Here is a 19,764-nt window from a genome sequence, read left to right on the forward strand (position 1 = left end):
GATTAACATATACGACAAAAACCCCAAACACAGTTACACTGCTATAAAAGAAGCAGACTAAATAAATATTGGAAGTATACCTATGTCCTCCACACGCAGACATTTTTCATCATACATCTGGGTTTTGTCAGCCAGCTTGATACAGTATGGAACCCAAACGGAAGTGTAGCTTGTGTTGAAATAACAGCTGTTTTCACCAGAAGTTACATAATCAGGACATTCTCTCAATTCTTCCACTCCAGCCTGCCTAGAATGATAGGAAAATAATTCAGGATTAAACAGGCAAGAAACACAGGTACATTTTTAAGCGTGACTCCAACCACATACATACATACATACATACATACATAAAAGCTTTGGATACTATAGGGAGGTGTTAACACCTCTGATGTTTGTTTTGCTCTTTGTGCCCCTGTTCAGAAGATTTCACCTCACTTTCTGTCCCTGTGGTAATTGGATTTTGAAAAAATGGCTTGTGGAAACAAGGATTGGTGCTAAAACACCATTTGAGACACCATTTCCCATGATAACTCTGCCAGGAGTTAATTCCCTTTCCGAGTGGTAGATTTCTCTCACTCCTGTTGTCTCATCCCTGTTCTTAACTATGAGTCGTGTGCAAGTCAGATGTTAGTAATTCAGGGACTGTCTGTAATTGTATTTATCTCTTCTTGAGTAGAAAAAATGCCTAATTTCTGATGGCAAGAATCAAATATGTTTATAAAATATGTTTATCAAATAGTTACTGATGAACAAAAATGAATGCTGGGGGAGGCGTCAAAAGGAGGTTTTTATATGAAAATTTTGGTACAGTGTTCCCTCACTTATCACAGGGGTTAGGTTCTAGGACCACCCGCAATAACTGAAAATCCCGAAGTAGGGGCACTATATTTATTTTAGTATTTATACATTATTTTAGTAGTTATACACTATTTGAAATCTTTATCAACCAATCGTTACCGCTTGGGCTCCTTTTCTCTCCCTTTGGTTTCTCCTTCCTCCCTTCCTTAGGCTGTAAATTGTAATTTTTATTATTTATAATAGTCTTTTAGAGTTTATTGAAAAACCGCAAAACAGCGAATCCACAAAAAGTGAACCGCGAAGTAGTGAGGGAACACTGTACTCTGCTATTTCTTGAAATGAAAATTAGGCTAACATTAAGATAGCAAATAGCAAGTCTAACAGCAGCAATGGAGCCATATAAAAATCTATCCACCATGGGTTGTTATGATCTTTTTAAGGTTGTTTCCATGTTGATCTCATCATTAAGATACAGCTGCAAAAATATCTTACAGCTAGTGAAGTAAGATTCTTCTTGAACATGATTCTCAACTTGTGGGTCCCCAGATGTTTTGGTCTTCAACTCCCAGAAATCCTACCTGCTGGTAAACTGCCTGGGTTTCTGGGAGTTGTAGGCCAAAACATCTGGGGACCCACAGGTTGACAACCACTGTTCTTGAGGAACCTACCATTCATTTATTATCTAAATGCTAGAAGTTGATTTTAAGAACTGCTTTGTCATACATATTCATTTATGAAACAACTTGTTTACTTATCTACACCTAGGTGTTTATTTCTGGGGAAGTAATCAAATTGGTGTCTGCAACGTCAAGCACATAACTGATTTCTCCATACCGTTTTGAATACAGCAGGTGTAATGTTCCTGGAGTTGTGAAATTAGGGAAATTGCCAACAGTCCAATAGCATGAAAATGTTTCCATTTCAGGGGATCGGCATTTAACAATCTGTGGTCTCTCTGGTGGAGCTGTAGAGAAGAGAAGTGCAAGGATGAGAGTAATTTCAGAGAGATAAAGTATAGGTAGGTACACCTCATTTCACAAGTACACCTATCTATTCATGGACATTACTTCTTTAACATACAATTTAGTAACATGGGCATTACTTCTTTAACATACAATTTTGTAACAGAAGCAGAAATAACCTGAAAAGAATAGGGATAGGTTTCTATGGCATAAAAATGTGGAGCAATTCAATATATTCTTTATATATATATATATATATATATATATATATATATATATATATATATATATCTCCATATATTCTGGAGGCAGCTGCTGTTTACCTTGCTTTTATCTATTTTATTTTACATTGTTTTATGAGCCCTGGTGGAAAGAAAACTATTTTTTTAAAAGTAAATGTACATGAATAAGTAGTTGTGTAATAAATAAGCAAGAAAAAAATAATCATAGGGGATTAAACTAAAATTATTTATTAAGTAGAGGTTGTCATCTTGCCAAATTTTTATTTATACATTAAATATTCATCTTTTTCAGTTAGCATCCCAGAATCTGAACTGAAAGAAAGGATTATTATCCTGTACCATTTTATGCAGCATCGATGCTGCCATTTCTAAATGTATCCCTGTAGATATACACAGTTATTTCCATGCATACAATGCAGGAGTTCTCAGTGACTGTTCCATGCCACTACAATCAAAAGGCCATTAAAATCACAGACACTTTATGCATTCCCTTCCCCGCTGACAGAGTTAAATTAAAAGGGGGGGGGGGCAACCCTACCTTGCACCCATTTATTTCAAACACTTTATGAACATAATGTTCTGTTAACTCCTTGACACTGGAACTACTCAATTCCTTCAACAACACTCAAAATCAATAGGGTCACTGCAATAATAACAGAAAAGATGTTCTTATTTTTTAATTATATGCCACCCACTATGTAATTTCTATGTAACCCATAATTTGGGAATACACATAGGTGCTTTAGTTTTAAATTTATTAAATAAAATAATATGAAATTTAACATACATGTGGCTTTACATAATAGTTATCATTGCATTGGTGAAGAGAAAGAGATATACCCTGATGACTTGACGGGATTAAGTCTTATAAATCCAGAGACTTGTGTCTTATAAAGACCTGAGTATTCCAATAGAAATGACAGCAGATCTCCAAGGTTCTTGTTATAGTTGTAGGGTCAGTTCACTGGAAAGTTGTGCTTAACAAGTTGGGCCTCCCAGAAATGAACAAAACTAGTACCACCAATCCCCATCACTGTTTTGATGATAAAATGACTGGGGTTTGGGATCATCGTCACATAGGTCTTATACATTAACTGTATTGGCAAGAACTTCTGGGAACTGAATATTTGGAGGACCAAATTTAGGCTAGAAGATAACTATCTGTCTGGAAACTTCTGCCTTCATTTTTATCTCTTTTGGTTGGACGACAATGTTACCAATCCCAGTAAAAAGTGCTGCTTGATTGCTTTAGGTTACTATGGAATTTTACACACCGTTTTTGTATATTGCATTCTCAGTTACCCACATCTCTGCAAACTGTCTGTGAAGATGGTGTAATGTATATAACACCATAAGTATACATGATGCTTCACAAAGACCATAGATCTCTCCAAATATTTTTCAATCTAAAATTAAATGCAAAATATAAACAGAAGAGGAAGAAAGTAGAAGAAGAGGTAAACAAAGAAGCATATCCAGCTGTTTCAGTGGTATGTGAAATACATATTTCTAAGGTGATTTAGAATAGACTTGGGAATATTCACTAACAAATGACATACCGTAAATGATGGCAAGTGAGGGGCAGGGGGATCCTCTTACTTCTCAGTAGAATAGCTCATAATATATAAATGTTGTGTCAAATTATACATTTTAGTGACCAATGCATTTAAAGACAACTGGCACCTTTATAAACACTAGCCAATAAATACTTGGCTAATACATTTACCCGTTTTAGCAAATGCCTTTGGAATAGTTGAAAATGATAATGAAAAATAAGTTTAAAAAACCCTGCAAGACAAAAAAACCATATAGTTTTGTTGGGATCTTTCTGGTAAAATGCCATTTTTAGATTGACTGCTAGATAGCTGATAGGGTTGATAGCTGGTGCAACCATTGCAATTGTAAGGACATAATCTAATCAAATATTCTCTGTGTCTGTTTTTGATTTTATTATGACCACAGATTTTAGCTACAGACTCAACTTTGGCTAGACTCCAAGACAACTGATGCCAATTCAGTAGTACCAAATAATTGTTTAGCTTAGCAGACATAATTCAGGCTGTGTCACCTTTCCCATTGAGGTTATCTCAGGATCATCACAGTGCTCTTTCACAGTCCTTTGTAGTCAATGACATAGTGGTTCCAGTATTTTAACATAAAATCCATGACAGTTTAACTCTATGAACCTAATCTGTAGGGTAGCCGTGCAGTTTATGATTCATGAAAGCAAATCAAGTTCATTACCGATGTAAGCTGCTTGCCAGGATCTTGATAATTCTGCCTTTCCTGTGGTGAAATATCAGCTATATAAAGCAATCCTGGTACTAAGATTGCTATATTAAATCATGAAGAAGATTCCTATACCCTAAAGGCAGCAGATCCCATCTGATCTTGGCAACTAAGCAGGTTCAGTCCTGATCTTGGAAGCTAGGTAGGTTCAGTAGTTCAATGGGAAGCTGCCAACAAATATAGCTATAGGCTAAATTTCAGGAAGCAACTAGCAAAACCATCTCTGAGTATTCCTTGCCCATGAAAACCCTATGTAATTCATTGGGTCACTGTAAGTTGACAGGTGACTTGAAACTAAAGAACATACATGCACAGATAAGAGAATTTCTTCTTCACAGAGATAAAAAGTCCAGAAGACATCTCCAGTTTTAAACCTGGCAACTCTATCTGGCACTGTTCTAAACACTGTTACCTTGCTTGGTTCATTTATGAGGTAGACATGAAAATACACCATTAGCTTGTCTAAAATAAATAGTAACACCTTTCATAGTTGGACCAGCCCAGGATAGTTTGTAGAACAGCAAAGGACATCCTTTTCTCAAAGTTCTCAAGGTCAACCAAGTACATTTTTGCATTCAAGAAAAAAAACCTTATTCGCATATTCCTCAATTTCCTTTTAGTAAAAACACAATAACAACACAACAGCAAGAACAGGAAGCAGGAGTAGCCATATAAGTATTTTTCTATCTTTCTTTACAGTAGATCCTCCACTTTCACTGAGGTTATGGGTGCAGGATTCCTGCAAAGTGGAAAACTCATGAATTAAAAAAAAAACACAATGCTAATTTTGAACCTGAGAGAACATCTCTCTAGGAATCTCTATGTCCTCCAGATCAAGTCTGTCATCTAGAAGCTGATCACAGAGTTTTCCTGGAGAACCTAGAGATCACCTAGAGATGACATATTAATCAAATTACAAAAGTTAAACCCAGGAGAACAGTGTGTACCACAAACAATTATCTGTGGCTGGCTGATTCTTCCTCATGGTAAGTCTGACCCTGTTTTCCAGAATTATGAGAATATCCAAGCTTTGAACTCCTTCTTTCTTAACCAACTGTAAATCAAAACTCTTATAGCTAAATGATGTCGAAACAGCTCTTCCCTTTGCCCTGAATGAATTGCAGGATGATGATGATGTTTTCACAGGCAATGGTTTTATAAGTCTCTCAGCAGTGTGACACCCAGAAACTTAGAAGGTGAATTAATTTTGGGTTGCTGTGAGTTTTTCAAGCTGTATGGCCATGTTCCAGGAGCATTCTCTCCTCACGTTTCTCCCACATCTATGGCAGGTATCCTCAGAGGTTGTGAGGTTTGTTGGAAACTAAGTAAGTGAGGTTTATATATTTGTGGAGTACCCAGGGTGGGACATTCCACAGACATCCCTGTAACATGGTCATTCCATGGAACATGGCCATATAGCCTGGAAAACTCACCGCAACCCAGTGATTCCAGCCATGAAAGCATTCAACAACACACTGAATTTGTTTTCTTCCCTGGCTTGGCTGGGAGGAACCATAAAACTTCAATTACCCTTTTCAAAGTCCTCCTGCGGGCATGATCAGAATTCTTTTCTCATTTTGATTGGACTCTCTTGACTTAGCCTCTTATCGGTATTTGCCTTTCATTAAGATGGCTTCTCCTTGTGTTTATCCAAGTTCTGCTGAGGAATTTTATTCAAGGCCAGGAACATCATTGCTCTAATCTTGCTCATATTTGTTCTGATGCTGTAAAGCCTAAGCTTCACAGCTAGATATATTTCTTCAGAAAGTATACACATATGTGAAAAGCCCACTCTATTGATCTCAATTGCAACTTCAGATATAGATTTTTCGATGTGAAGGAAGAAGAGAGACTGGTGTTTGATGAAACAGATCTCATTTTGACTAGAGATATAATATTTTCACAGAACTTTATAATACTCTGACTTTTAATTTAATTGAAGGAACTGTGGGAAGAACCATACATTGAGTAGCAACCCTTGTTTGTATGCTTTTAGGTTTCAGATTGCAGCATATTGGTTTTATCATGAGCCACTTTGAGTCTCTTTTTTAGAGAGAAAAAACAGGATAATAATAATATTAAATTGTTAGAAGGAAAATTTGCTTGGTGGTTTGGGAATCTCATCCTTGTGTTCTGGCATTTGCTTGCTACTCCATGCAATGCTTGTGCAAGGTAAATCATCTGATATCATCTTGATAGCATATCCTTTAACATTTCATAGATGAAAATGGGTGACACGTTATCAGTTACATCTTAGTCAAAAGAGTTTGACCAGGCAATATGAGGGCAAAAGCTATTAATGAGGAAGAACACAAAAAGTTATGATTTAAGCAGAGAAACCCTGGAAAGACCAGGTTTGGCCCCCTTCCTTTCCTAATTTTGGACTTGATTTGCAGCAACTGAAATAAGCATAAAAAAGAGAAGGTGGAGGAGGAGATAGTAATCAGGACATTGTAAATGCAGCTGAAATTATATTATCAGGCCCATTCATTTTGATAATTTTGATGGATGGGTCTGATAACATAATGTACTCAGTACATGCTGGAGTTTCAGGGAGTCAGATTCACTTTTTAAAAATATTTTAATATCGCTAGACCCATCTGTATGTAACAACTACAGACCAATTTCCAACCTCCCGTTTTTGGGCAAGGTTCTGGAGCGGGTGGTGGCCACGCAGCTCCAGGAGTTTCTCGATGACACTGATTTTCTGGACCGCTCGCAGTCTGGCTTCAGGCCTGGGCACAGCACTGAGACGGCTTTGGTCGCCTTGGTGGATGACCTCCGCAGGGAACTGGACAGGGGGAGTGTGACCCTGCTGGTTCTCTTGGACATCTCAGCGGCTTTCGATACCATCGACCATGGTATCCTTCTGGGGAGGCTCTCTGGGATGGGACTCGGTGGCACTGTTTTGCAGTGGCTCCAGTCCTTCCTGGAGGGCCGTTCCCAGATGGTGAAGCTGGGGGACACCTGCTCGGACCCCTGGCCTTTGACCTGTGGGGTCCCGCAAGGGTCTATTTTATCCCCCATGCTTTTTAACATCTACATGAAACCGCTGGGAGAGGTCATCCGGAGTTTTGGAGGGTGTTGCCATCTCTACGCAGATGACACACAAATCCACTACTCGTTCCCACCTGACTCCAAGGAAGCCCCTCGGGTGCTGAACCAGTGCCTGGCCGCTGTGGCGGACTGGATGAGGAGAAACAAGCTGAGGATCAATCCTGACAAGACAGAGGCCCTCCTGGTCAGTCGCTCGTCGGATCGGGGTATTGGGTGGCAACCTGTGCTGGACGGGGTTGCACTCCCCCTGAAATCACAGGTCCGCAGTTTGGGGGTCCTCCTGGATTCAGCGCTGACGCTTGAAGCGCAGGTGTCGGCGGTGGCCGGGAGGGCTTTTGCACAACTCAAACTTGTGCGCCAACTGCGACCATACCTCGTGAAGTCTGACTTGACCACGGTGGTGCATGCCTTAGTTACCTCTAGACTGGACTACTGTAATGCGCTCTACGTGGGGCTTCCCTTGAAGACGGCCCGGAAGTTACAGTTGGTCCAACGTTCGGCCGCCAGACTAATAACGGGGGCGAGTTACAGGGAGAGATCCACTCCCCTGTTTAAGGAGCTCCACTGGCTGCTGTTCATCTTCCGGTCCCAATTCAAGGTGCAGACCATCATTTATAAAGCCCTAAACGGTTTGGGACCCGCCTACCTTCGTGACCGTATCTCCTACCATAAACCTGCCCGACCTCTCCGATCATCAGGGGAGGCCCTCCTGTCGCCACTACCTATATCTCAGGCCCGCCTTGTAGGAACAAGGGAGAGGGCCTTTTCTGCGGTGGCCCCTCGCTTGTGGAACTCGCTGCCCATTGAAATCAGGCAAGCCCCCACCCTTTTAGCCTTCAGGAAAGATTTAAAAACATGGCTCTTCCGGTGTGCTTTCGGAGAGTAAATGTTCTATGCTACTCCCCCCCAATATTTATCCTCTAGACTGGTTCACTATCTGATGTCCCGTCCCTTGAGGTTTTTATTCTGATCCCTTTCTCACCCAGAGTTTTAATTTTTAATCTAGTTTTTAAATGTAGTGTTCATGCAGCCCGCTCTTGTTATATTGCTGTTTCGATCTTATGTTGTACTGTTTATTTTATGTAATGTATTATTTAATTGTATTATGTTATGGTTATATTGTATTGTCTTGGGCATGGCCCCATGTAAGCCGCCCCGAGTCCCCATTGGGGAGATGGTGGCGGGGTATAAATAAAGTTTTATTTTTATTATTATTATTATTTTACACTGTTGGCAAATAATAGCATTGAAACTGATGGCACAGGGATAATTATAGAGTATACACCAACAAGGAAGGCACAACATAGCTCATCTTCTCTTTAGCCTGCATCTCACATAATGCAAGAAGACAGACTACAGTCTTGTCTCCTGTAATTCATGAAAATTATCTCTATAGCTATATGGAAGAAAACAGGCCAAGTTGGTTTATAATAAAATATTAACTTCCAACAAATGCTAACTAGTCTGCCCACCCACACATCCCATCAAAACTGAAGCACTTGTTAAAATTCCCAAAACAGCAGGAATTATATGTGGTTATGCTGCCATCTGCTCTGTAGCCACTCAGACTGTACAAAGTCTGGGAGAACAAAATCCAACTACCGTATATACTTGAGTATAAGCTGAATTTTTCAGCCCTCTTAGGGCTGAAAAAAGCCCCCCCCCCTTGGCTTATACTCGAGTGAGAGTCCTGGGCGGCTTATAGTTGGGTTGGCTTATACTCAAGTATATAGTTAATTTCATTTTCATTTCATTTATTTAAACTCCTTCTCTCATTCTAAATGGGGGACTGGAACACACAGGGAAAGTCTATGAGCAGCTCTGCAGTCATCAAATACATTAAATTCATTCATTTTTAAATTATTTATTTGACTATTACTGGCTTTGTCTTAAAACTAGGGATGTATCTACACTGTAGAATTAATGCAGTGTGGTACCACTTTAACTGCTATTGCTTAAAGCAGGGGTCCCCAAACTAAGGCCCGGGGGCCACATGCGGCCCATCGAAGCCATTTATCCGGCCCCCGGCCCCTCCCTCGCCCGGTGCGTGCCTTCCAGAGTTTTTCTTGTTTATAATAGTATTTGAATTAGTATTTAATTAATTATTAATTATTAAGGGGGGTGCTTTGCTAGTGCTTTTGGTGCAAAAAGGCAGAAAGGGGCTGGACTAAATGGCGCAAGGGGTCTCTTCTAATCCTTATTATTATTATTATTATTATTGACACAAAGACACAGTATATATGCAAACAAGCAAACACAGAAACAAGATATATATGCTGGATTTTATATCATAAAATCACAAGTTCCCAAGCGTTTAGGGCTGTGTGATGTATTATTATTATTATTATTATTATTATCATTATTAACAACATTGAGGCTGGGTGGCCATCTGTCAGTGGTGCTTTGCTTGTGCTTTTGGTGCACAAAGGTAGAAGGGGGCTGGACTAAATGGCCCAAGGGGTCTCTTCTAACCTTCTTTATTATTTTTATTATGATTATGATTGTTATTAACATCGAGGCTGTATTTGTTCCCGTTTGGGTTTTTTTAACTTCAAAATAAGAGATGTGCAGTGTGCATAGGATTTTGTTTATCGTTTTTTTTTTCAACTGTAGTCCGGCCCTCCAACGATCTGAGGGACCGTGAACTGGCCCCCTCTTTAAAAAGTTTGGGGACCCCTGGCTTAAAGGCATGGAGTCATGGGAATTGTGGTTTTACAAGATCTTTAGCCTTCTCTGTCAAAAATGCTGATGCCTAAACAAACTTCACATCTCACAATCCTATAGTTATGACAGTTAAAATGGTGTTAAATTGCATTAATTCTAGATGAACCTTGAAAGGTTATAACATTCTCAGAGGGAAGCAAAGACAAACTTAATTTGAACAAATCTTGCCAAGAAAAGCCCATAATAAGTTTACCTTACGGTCACTATAAGTCTAAAATGACTTGAAAGCACACAACAGCAATGGTATAGATTAGAATACAAAATGTCATAATGTCAAAACACAACTGAGCAAAATGTAATATTAAAACACTATTGAATTACAAGACAATTTGAAAACACAGGCTAGAATCTTGTTGCTGAGTCCCAACTAGAGTAAACCAATTGTGTCATGTAGGTTGGTAGTCAAATTGACAAAAGCCTGCCAGAATAGAAATGTCTTTGCCAGCAGGCATAAGGACAACAGTAGAGGAATAAGGCTAACCTGACACTTAATTATGCCAAGCAAAAAAGATAGCAGTACAAAGAACACAAGAGCCCTCTACCCCAGTTATATGCTCTCTCACACTTTTCTCTCTGCATCTGTTTGTGTATTATTAGTTATAGGGCTTGGGCCTGCCAAGAATGGATTAGATCTACAGAAATGTTGGAAAATTCATTAATTTATAAAGGTTTATAATTTTAATTGGCCTTTTATACTCATACATTTATACAAGGAGGAAGAGGCCATTTAGACTAACCCCACAAACTATACATAAAATGCTAATCTTCTTCAACTAAATGAGGTCTTAACAGGAATAAACAGTGAGGAATCTTGCAGAGGCACCGGCACACACTCTTTCCACCTCAGAGAAAACATACAGCAAACCTCTTTTGAACAGTTTGCCAAAACACCCCTGTGATAGGGTTGCTTTATGGTTGCTATAGGTTGTGACGGTGCGAGTGGCGCCATTTATATGTCAAACTATAAGTTTCAAGATTTGAATTGCTGTATCATGCCTGATTTTGCCCTTACCCTGTAAATGTAGTTGGATTGGTTATTTATATCTGTCAATCAATGTTGTTTGTACCTGTTACATTGCTCACTCAGCAAAACTGTTTGGCTCCACCTCTTCCTGAAGTAGGACAGTGTTTCCTCTTTTCATTCCATCAGCAAGTTCTCTTATCGGATGGACGTGAAAGAGAGGCTTGGCTCAAAAAGCCCTTCAAAAGTTACCTCTCAGCACCAATTCTGAGGTTCTTACCCTTGGGACTCACACTTCATGTTCAGGGCCAACCTGAACAACGTTGAGGAGTCTCAAGCGCCTTCACATCAGTCCTTTGGCAACAGAGGAAGACTCTTGTCTTCAGATATAGGTCATTGGACTGAGGCTGAGTTTGCTCCGGCATTCACAGCCAGAGAAAGAGGGATCTGGACAAGCTTCATGGACTTAAACAACCAAAGACTGTAATGTATATTTTCTTTTACCCCCTTTGTGAAGAATAAACCCAGTTTTTGAGTTAACTACAGTGTTTTGGTCCTTGGGAGTTCCAGTTTCCCTAAAGGAGGGCAAGAAGCAATCCCCTGGGGAAAGATGTCACGTCCATGCCTCTTTCACTAAGAGTACAGCCCCAGGCGCGACGGCACAAGGTTGAAAGCAACTTGAAGGCACAGAGCAACAACAAACAAGGAGAAAGTTTGGATAGAAAAAGATACACGCACACCTATAAACACAAATACCCTCAAGACATCAGATCCCATCTAATCTTGGAAGTTAGGCAGTAATTAGCCCTGGTTAGTACTTAGATAGAAACCTGCCAATAAATACCAGGTGCTGTAGGGTTTATTTCAGACGAAGGAACTGGCAAAATCATTCCTAAATATTCCTTGCCTAAGAAAATTCTATGAAATTCATGGGGTTTAAAATTACATTCATTTATACACTTTTTTGGTCTTGCAGCTTCCATTCCAAATAGGATCTTATTGAGTACTAACAATGGTATTCAAGCAGTAAGATTATATTCTTTCTAGAAATCTAGCACACAGGTTTTATTGATGCTTTTTCAAAAGAACTCAAGGTTATGCATATTTTTAATGAAGGAATACATTTAACAAACAGGTTTGCAACTGTTCCCTAATTTATCTTATACACAGCCATTCAAACGACCAAGGCCTCCTCATAAAGCAAATTGAAATCCTTTCTTCTGTAGATCACCAACTTTACATTTAATTATAACCACAATGAGTGCAGGAGTGAGTGGCAATGATAACTGAGGCAACTAAAAGACAACTAAAATATTTGCTCTTGGAATCTCATTGACTGCAAGAGTTCATTGAATAGAAGGTGCTCCCTTTCTGCTTAATAAAAGAACCTGGATGAATAGAAAGTGCCTTGAGAGCGAAATTGTGAATGCTAAATGAATGCTATTAGAACAAAGTTTTAGGATTATTACCATGGGTAGGAATAGACAGCTTCCCTGAGCTTGATTTCCATGTGAAAATCACTGTTTTGTATCTTCTGAGAACACCAAGAGATGGAGCCATCTACCTTCAAAGATCTATAGATTTCTGAGGTGTTTGTAGATGCATATAAAATGTGAACACCTAAAATGCACATTTTTGAGAGAAGCACACAAACACACATGTATAACACCTAAAAAAGTAGACACAAGTCTAAGAAAGCTTATACTACCAACTTTTTGCTTCAGTTTAGTCTCAAAGGTGCAACAAGATTCCTTTTGGACACTTTTGTTAAGTAAGAAGTGTAAAAATGAGTAACATGGAAATAATGCATTTTGAAAAATGTACAAATTTAGGCATTCAATTCCATGACGGAAAAGAAAAAAAAATCTTTACAATCTGATAAAGATTTAGGATCGGTTGAGAATGCCAGAAATGGAAAGGATGCTGACAGTTTCACCTTTCTATATACCACAGGGCTCTAGCAAATTAAAAATGAGAAAGGGCATTACAACCAGCCATCCACATTAGTTGATTTGACATTTTCAGATTAATTTGATTCTGTAGTCAACATCCAGCAGAAATTGACCATATAGTCACTCTGGAGGATCTTTAGAGATTCCTTAGAGGTGTTCTCTCAAGTAAAAAGATAGTGTTTTTTTATTTGCCTTTATCCCCATTTGTAGGGGTTCTGCAAAAGTGAAGGGCCTACTGTAACAGCAATAACAGCTCAGTAGTATATCCTTTTCAGATAGCAAGTCCCAGTTTCAATCATTTCCATTTGAAAGGATCAAATTGATTATGGTGATGGGAAAGATCTCTCTCTGAGACCCGGGACAGCTGTTGCTTACCAATCTAGTCATTAGGTGGACTATTTGTATTATTTAAATTTTGCTATATAAATACATATGGTTGGTTTCTTTGCTAGTATTAACATGATTTCGATTTATGATGACCTCTATCATCAACTGTCATGATCAGTTCTTGCAAAGTCAGAGCCATGGCTTTGACTCAATTCACTTGCAGTGTGGCCTCCCTCTTTTCCTGCTGCCTTTCATTTTACTAATATTTGCATTATAGCCTTTCCACTGAGTCCTATGATGACATGAAATATCCAAAATATAACACTCATTTTGGTCATATTTGCTTCTAATGAGAATTCAGAATTGATGTATTCTAAGATCCATTCAATTTTAGCACACAATTAAGTCCATAGACCTCTTCTCCAGCATCATATTTCAAATGACTTGATTTTCTTCCCATCAACTTTCTCAACTGTCCAGCTTTTATAACCAGACATAGAAACACTTTGGGATAATCAGTAAAAATGCAAAGACAGCAGATTAAGCAGCTGAAAGAAACAAAGCACATAAGCCTAAATCCTGTTGTGAGTCTTGATCAGAGGAGATCCACTGAATCCATAGGATTTATATGTGCATTAGCTCACCATTAAATGGGCTTACTTTAGTTATGGCTAATCAACAGAATGCCAGTAATAGGGAACATTGTGTGTTGTCAACTACACCATAATCTAAGGTCCTTGGTACTTTTAATTCTATATTTACAAATATTTATTTCATCCATTTGCTTCTTTCTATGGTACTCCTGTGTTAAAAATAAGCATTTTACATATAAGGTTCAACTTGACTATTTCCAAAGATGCATGGGTTCTTTTTTCATTTTTCTTCTTTTTCTTTTAAATTTTCAGCATCAACTGAATTTTTCTTGGGAGGAGGAGGCAGGCAGGTAGCCGGGGGGGGGGGGGGGCTTGAGGGGCTTCAGCCCCCACCCTGAAATTCTCAGGGTGGTCCACGAAAAAGCCTTACATTTATTATTTAAACTCTCATGTTTATTCATATCATGGTCTGATCACCATGCTCAATATATCCCGTATGCATGGCGGTATTGGTTTAACGATACGAAAGGTTTGCTAGGGTAGACCCTCAGCCCCCCCCCCCCCGGAACCAAAATCCCAGCCCCTCCCGAAACAAAATCCTGGCTACGGGCCTGGGAGGAGGAGTTAAACATTTGTCATTAAATCTTCTTAACGGATACTACAAGGACAGGACAAATAGTGCCAAGGCATTAAATCTTAAGCTAGAGTTGTAACTATATCTGCCCAATGAGTCATTAAACTTTTCAAACTATCTTCAGTCTTTTTCATCAGAGTAACTTTCTATAACACTTCTACAAAGGTGAGATTTCATTTTCACTTGCAGATTGGTCAGACTGAATATTTAATCACTCTTAAAATAATTTCCTGGAATCAGCAGCATGTTGGACACCATGATTTTGGTTTGAAGATTAACTGTTCTGCTTTGTAATCATTTTAAGCTATTTTCTGATGTCATTCCTGGTTGTTAAGAGGCAGAATTATAGAACAAGAAAGCCTTTTGTTATGATTCATCAGAGGAGGAAATCCATATAGTACTTAGATCATTGTGTGCCTTCAAATAATTTCCGACCAATGATGACCCTAAAGTGACCCAAGCTAGGGCTTTCTTATTAAGAGAGGTTTGCATTGTCTAACTCGGAGGCTCAGTGTGATCTATCCAAGCTCATTTAGTGGGTTTCCATGGCTGAGTGCGAATTTGAACTCTGTTATCCCAAAGTCCTGGTCCAACACTGAAACTATTGCACACTTCCAACTCACACAGTGATAACTATCAGTACAGTTATATGTGGGGAAGCTAGATCTGGAATTAGACAAATATGTGTGGAAAGCCAAAGTCTGTACTTGAGGAAGGGCCACATTAGGGGTGATAGTTATTTACAGTTATACTTTATTTAAGGGCCTAAAAAACCCCAAAGTCACCAGATTCCATCTGATCTTGGGTCAGCTCTGGTTAGTACTTGGATGGGAGACCACCAATGAATACCAGGTGCTATAGGCTATATTTCAGAGGAAAGAACAGGCCAAACCATCTATGAGTAATCCTGGCCTAAGATCACCCTATGAAATTCATGAGATCACGATATGTTGACATTGAATTCATATATTTGATCTGTTTAATTGTATTTGTTTTGTATTGAATTTTAAACATATTTTAAAGCAGTTTTGGAAATATATCCATCTGCATTTAATTATATCCGACTATTTCATTCCACCATGACTTGTTTATATTTCCCAGCATGATGTGTTCACTGTTCTGTCTACATATGTCAAAAGTCAGACGCCAATGGAGAGCAAAACAGAGTTTAATTCAGTTATAGCCCAAAAAACAATTCAACAACCTAAAATGGCTTAAAACACTTAACACTCAGTGTTATTAAGCAGTCTAAACAAAGATACGCCAAAACGTGAATTGGTGAATAATCTGGATTAATCAGTAATATAATCCGGATTAAATTTAAAGTCCTCCAAATAAGCCCAAAAGTTCAGAGCGGACTTAGAATGAACATACAAAGTAAAGTAAACAGCTTCGAAGCCCCAAAAAACCTCCTAAAGCCCAGAAGTACAGAAGCAACTTTGAACCCAAACAGGAACCCAAACCGGGCAGAAAAGCTCTCAACTGAGAGCAGCTAAGCAAGCGGAGCTGAAGGACACTGGCGGGCCAGCGGCAACCGCTGCAGAGCAAAATGCCAAGCCAAGAGTTAAAGGAGCAGAGAGAGAAGCGTCGTCAAGCCAGTCCGAGGTCGGGATGGGGAGACAGCGTCAAACCGCTACAGGAGCGAAGCCCAAGCCAGGAGCCCAAGGAGCAGAGCGTAGAAGCGTCGTCAAGCCGGTCCGAGGTCAGGATAGGAGACAGCGTCAGGGTCAGGAAACAAGCCAGGAGTCAGGAGCAGAAAGCAGCCACGGAATAGAGAGCGACGCCAAGCAGTGTTTAAGGGCAAAGAGGAGAGCCAAGTCGAGTTCCAGTCCAAGGTCCAGGGATTGAAGTCATCAAAAGGAGATCCACAACATGGAATGGCACAGAGAGCCAAAGCAACGAGGGCGAACAGCAGATTGCAAAGTCCCAGTCCAGTCTTCAGTAACACGCACAGGAAACCCAATGGTGCTCAGCAACACCTTGCCACACGCAAAGTATAATGGCCAAACATCCCCAATTTATCCAGGTCTCCCTGGGCATCCAAACCTCTAACACACAAGGAACAGGTGTCCCAACTTCTTAATCTGAATCAGAGCTCCACACAGCCAACACCCTTGGGTCAGGCATCCCAAATTCTTCATCAGAGTCCCAATCATCTTGCCCACGCCCAACTCTATCCACACCTGTGGACCCACCCTCATTCCTCCAAACAGACCAAGTGGGATCTGCTTCTGAAGGTACCCAAGCCTCTCCAGCATCAGCAGCATCCATCGGCCCTGATTCCTCCCCAAGCATCTCCGGTGCCCGTGCCCAGTCTGTGCCCACTTCCTCCGTTACCACCTGTTACCCAGCATCCATTTCCACTTCAAGATCCCCACATGAATCCCCCTCAGAAGACTCCTCATCAATTTCCCTGATCCTCTTCCTATGCAAATCCTCCAATGAGCTCTCCTCGCGAGGGTTTTTCCTTCCTCTCCTGATCCCACCACTATCATTCACAGCCTCCGAAGGCTCATTCACAACAACATATTTTAAAGATATGTATAACTGTTTTATTGCCTTACGATATAATAAAGGCTTGAGTGATTGAGATAATTTTGCACCAAATTAAATTACCATATTATAGATGCAATACATTTTCTATTCCTATAGGAACAAACTGATTTTAAATCTGTAAAGGGTGTAAAGTTATTTTCAAAATTCTGCCCCCCATGGCTCTAACATTTCTCAAAATTTGATATTTGCTTGCTTTAAACCCCAGATGTTGCCACTAACTTCCTATTAAATGAAGGTTGAATCACAAAATATGTTTGTTGGAAGTTAGTGGGCATATACTGCAATATACTGGGCCAATTTAGTGACTGTGTGTGATGTTACTGAAGCTCAGCATATGTTAAAATGTGTGTGTGCATCTGTATGCATGAAAGTGAGATTTTTATTCTTAAATTACATTGTACCCTGTAGCACTGCACAGATGAAAACTGGGACGCATGTAGCTAAGCAACATCAGATGTGCAGACAGAGTAGGAGAGGTTGTAGTAGTTTGCTTTTGCTTGATCTTAGTGGGAAATACAAAATTCTGCCCTTCCAATTATCATTTCCCCTATTGAGCTGAGTGCAAATTACTTTTGCACTTTGAGCTCAGTCTGCAGTAATTTAAGTAAGAGAAGCAGAAAGGGGGAAAGCTGTAGGACGAGAGAGAAACAGGCATTTTAGAAGCAGCTGAAATCAAGGGGTTAACCAGGACTGTCCCTACCAAACAGGGATAATTAGGGGCATGTTACTTGTGGCTCTTTATATTATCTAAATTATTAAATCATTTGACCCTAGCAAAGGGATATTGAGAGGTAAGAGAGAGCCTTTCTATAACATACATCCAGTTACACTAGATGGCAGCAAATATTTTTAATAGTTGCTATAAATGGGGCAATAAAAAACAATAATCAAAGGCAAAGTTTCTCTTGGAGAAGGGGGAAATGAAAAGTAAAAGATACAGAAATTGATTATATAATCCTTTTTATACAGATCTAAGACATTTATCATGGCTGGTGTGTGATAAAACCGTTTGATGACATAATGTTTAGTAATTTCAAGTTGTTTAGATAACTAAACTTACTATTTTGAGTCAAATTTCAATACCAAATACAATGGAACCTCAGCTCACGAGCATCCTAACTTAAGAGCATTTTGAGTTAAGACATCCAAGCAGAGTTAAGACATCCATCCAGAATACAGGGCTTCAAGGGAGCAGCCTCTGTGCCTTGTGTTCTTTGTCCACTTTGAGGGATTGCTGCCTGCTTTGCTCTTGTCTGCTTTGAGGAACTTTGGATTAGTTGATTTTGTGTTGTTTTTATTCCTGGTATGTTTGGCTTCATGAAGAAAGAGAGGGGGAAAGAGCAAGTGAGGGAGGGAGACTGGAATGAGTATAGTATGAAGAAAATGATGTTCCTGCCTCTTCACTTTGTGTGTTCTGCTTCCTTACCACAACTTTTTGCTTCTACCATTGTGCCACAACTTTGTGTTTCTACCATGTTAAAGCTGATCTTTCTTTTTTTATTGTTTTATGTGAATGTGCAGTACATTTTCATATTTAAAAACACGTAACAAAAAGGGTAGGGGGCTGGAACGGATTTGAGTTAAGAGCTTGGTCACGAAACAAATTAAACTCTTAACTCAAGGTATCATTGCTTTGTCTTTGTGTGAGCACAAAGAGACCTATTAATTACACTGCTATAGTTGCAAAGCAACTATTAATGTTAATTAATGAACTCTAAGCATGCTCTAAAGATGATATGCTGGCATTAAACATTCTTAAATTTCCCATATGTCTTCAAATCTTAGACAAGTGTTCTAAATGTACAAATGTACAAATGGATACACATTGGTGATTCTATTAAAGGGCTTTCTGTCTACCAGCAGAATGGAATGGAAATCACTAGTAGAACAGATTCACACTCCTTCGTTCACAGATTATGGATGATAGATGTTATTACTCAGCATATGATAAAAATTGAGTTTGTGTTCTTGAACTAATCTAGGGAACTTTACTTAGGTTGAAGATTGAGTGTGCCCCTTAAATCTGCTCTGGAGGCTGGCAACTCTTCAGGGCAGAGTTGGGATATCATCATGATGATGCAGGTGGGAGGAGAACAAAGGGAGGATCTATTGCCCTAAAAGTAATCAATTGTGGTTGTATTGTTGGTATGTAGCAACTAGCTTATATTACTAGATATAAGGCACATAAACAAAGGAGATGTTTGTCCAAGTATTTGCACATAGTTCACTGTAGGATAATGCTACACAGATTTATTCAAAAGCAGTTCATGCTACAATACCTGGGTCATGCTTAAAAATACATGATTGTAGCCTTAATTGGTTCTTAAGACAGTGTTATCAACCTTAAATTGATTGCTTGGTTTTTATTGATTTAATAGTACATCTATGGGGAGCCCTGGTGGCAAAGTGTGTTAAAGCACTGAGCTGCTGAACTTGCAGACCAGAAGGTCCCAGGTTCAAATCCCAGGAGAGGAATGAGCACCCGCTGTTAGCTCCAGCTCCTGCCAACCTAGCAGTCCTAAAACATGCCAATGTGAGTAGATCAATAGGTACCACTCCGGCGGGAAGGTAATGGTGCTCTATGCAGTCATGCTGGCCACATGACCTTGGAGGTGTCTACGGACAACGCCGGCTCTTCGGCTTAGAAATGGAGACGAGCACCAACCCCC

At 39.5% G+C, this 19,764-nt stretch overlaps 1 protein-coding gene across 2 annotated transcripts in view; it reads right to left on the reverse strand.

The window, feature by feature from the left end:
• The window catches only part of ghr (growth hormone receptor), a 171,129-nt gene that overhangs the window by 13,860 nt on the left and 137,505 nt on the right, over positions 1-19,764 (reverse strand). The window contains exons 1-5 of one of the 2 annotated variants that reach the window (XM_062972447.1): positions 10,306-10,356; positions 7,914-7,927; positions 7,570-7,589; positions 1,633-1,762; positions 81-247 (exon numbers count right to left, since the gene is read on the reverse strand). In XM_062972447.1, coding sequence (XP_062828517.1) covers positions 81-247; positions 1,633-1,762; positions 7,570-7,589; positions 7,914-7,927; positions 10,306-10,341 — 367 coding nt within the window. In that variant the 5' untranslated portion in view covers positions 10,342-10,356. Of the gene's footprint in view, positions 1-80; positions 248-1,632; positions 1,763-7,569; positions 7,590-7,913; positions 7,928-10,305; positions 10,357-19,764 lie in introns of those variants that run through there. The other variant, XM_062972446.1, reaches the window with a different exon arrangement.

Source organism: Anolis carolinensis, chromosome 2, assembly GCF_035594765.1.
Source record: "Anolis carolinensis isolate JA03-04 chromosome 2, rAnoCar3.1.pri, whole genome shotgun sequence".
Lineage (NCBI taxonomy): Eukaryota > Metazoa > Chordata > Lepidosauria > Squamata > Dactyloidae > Anolis > Anolis carolinensis.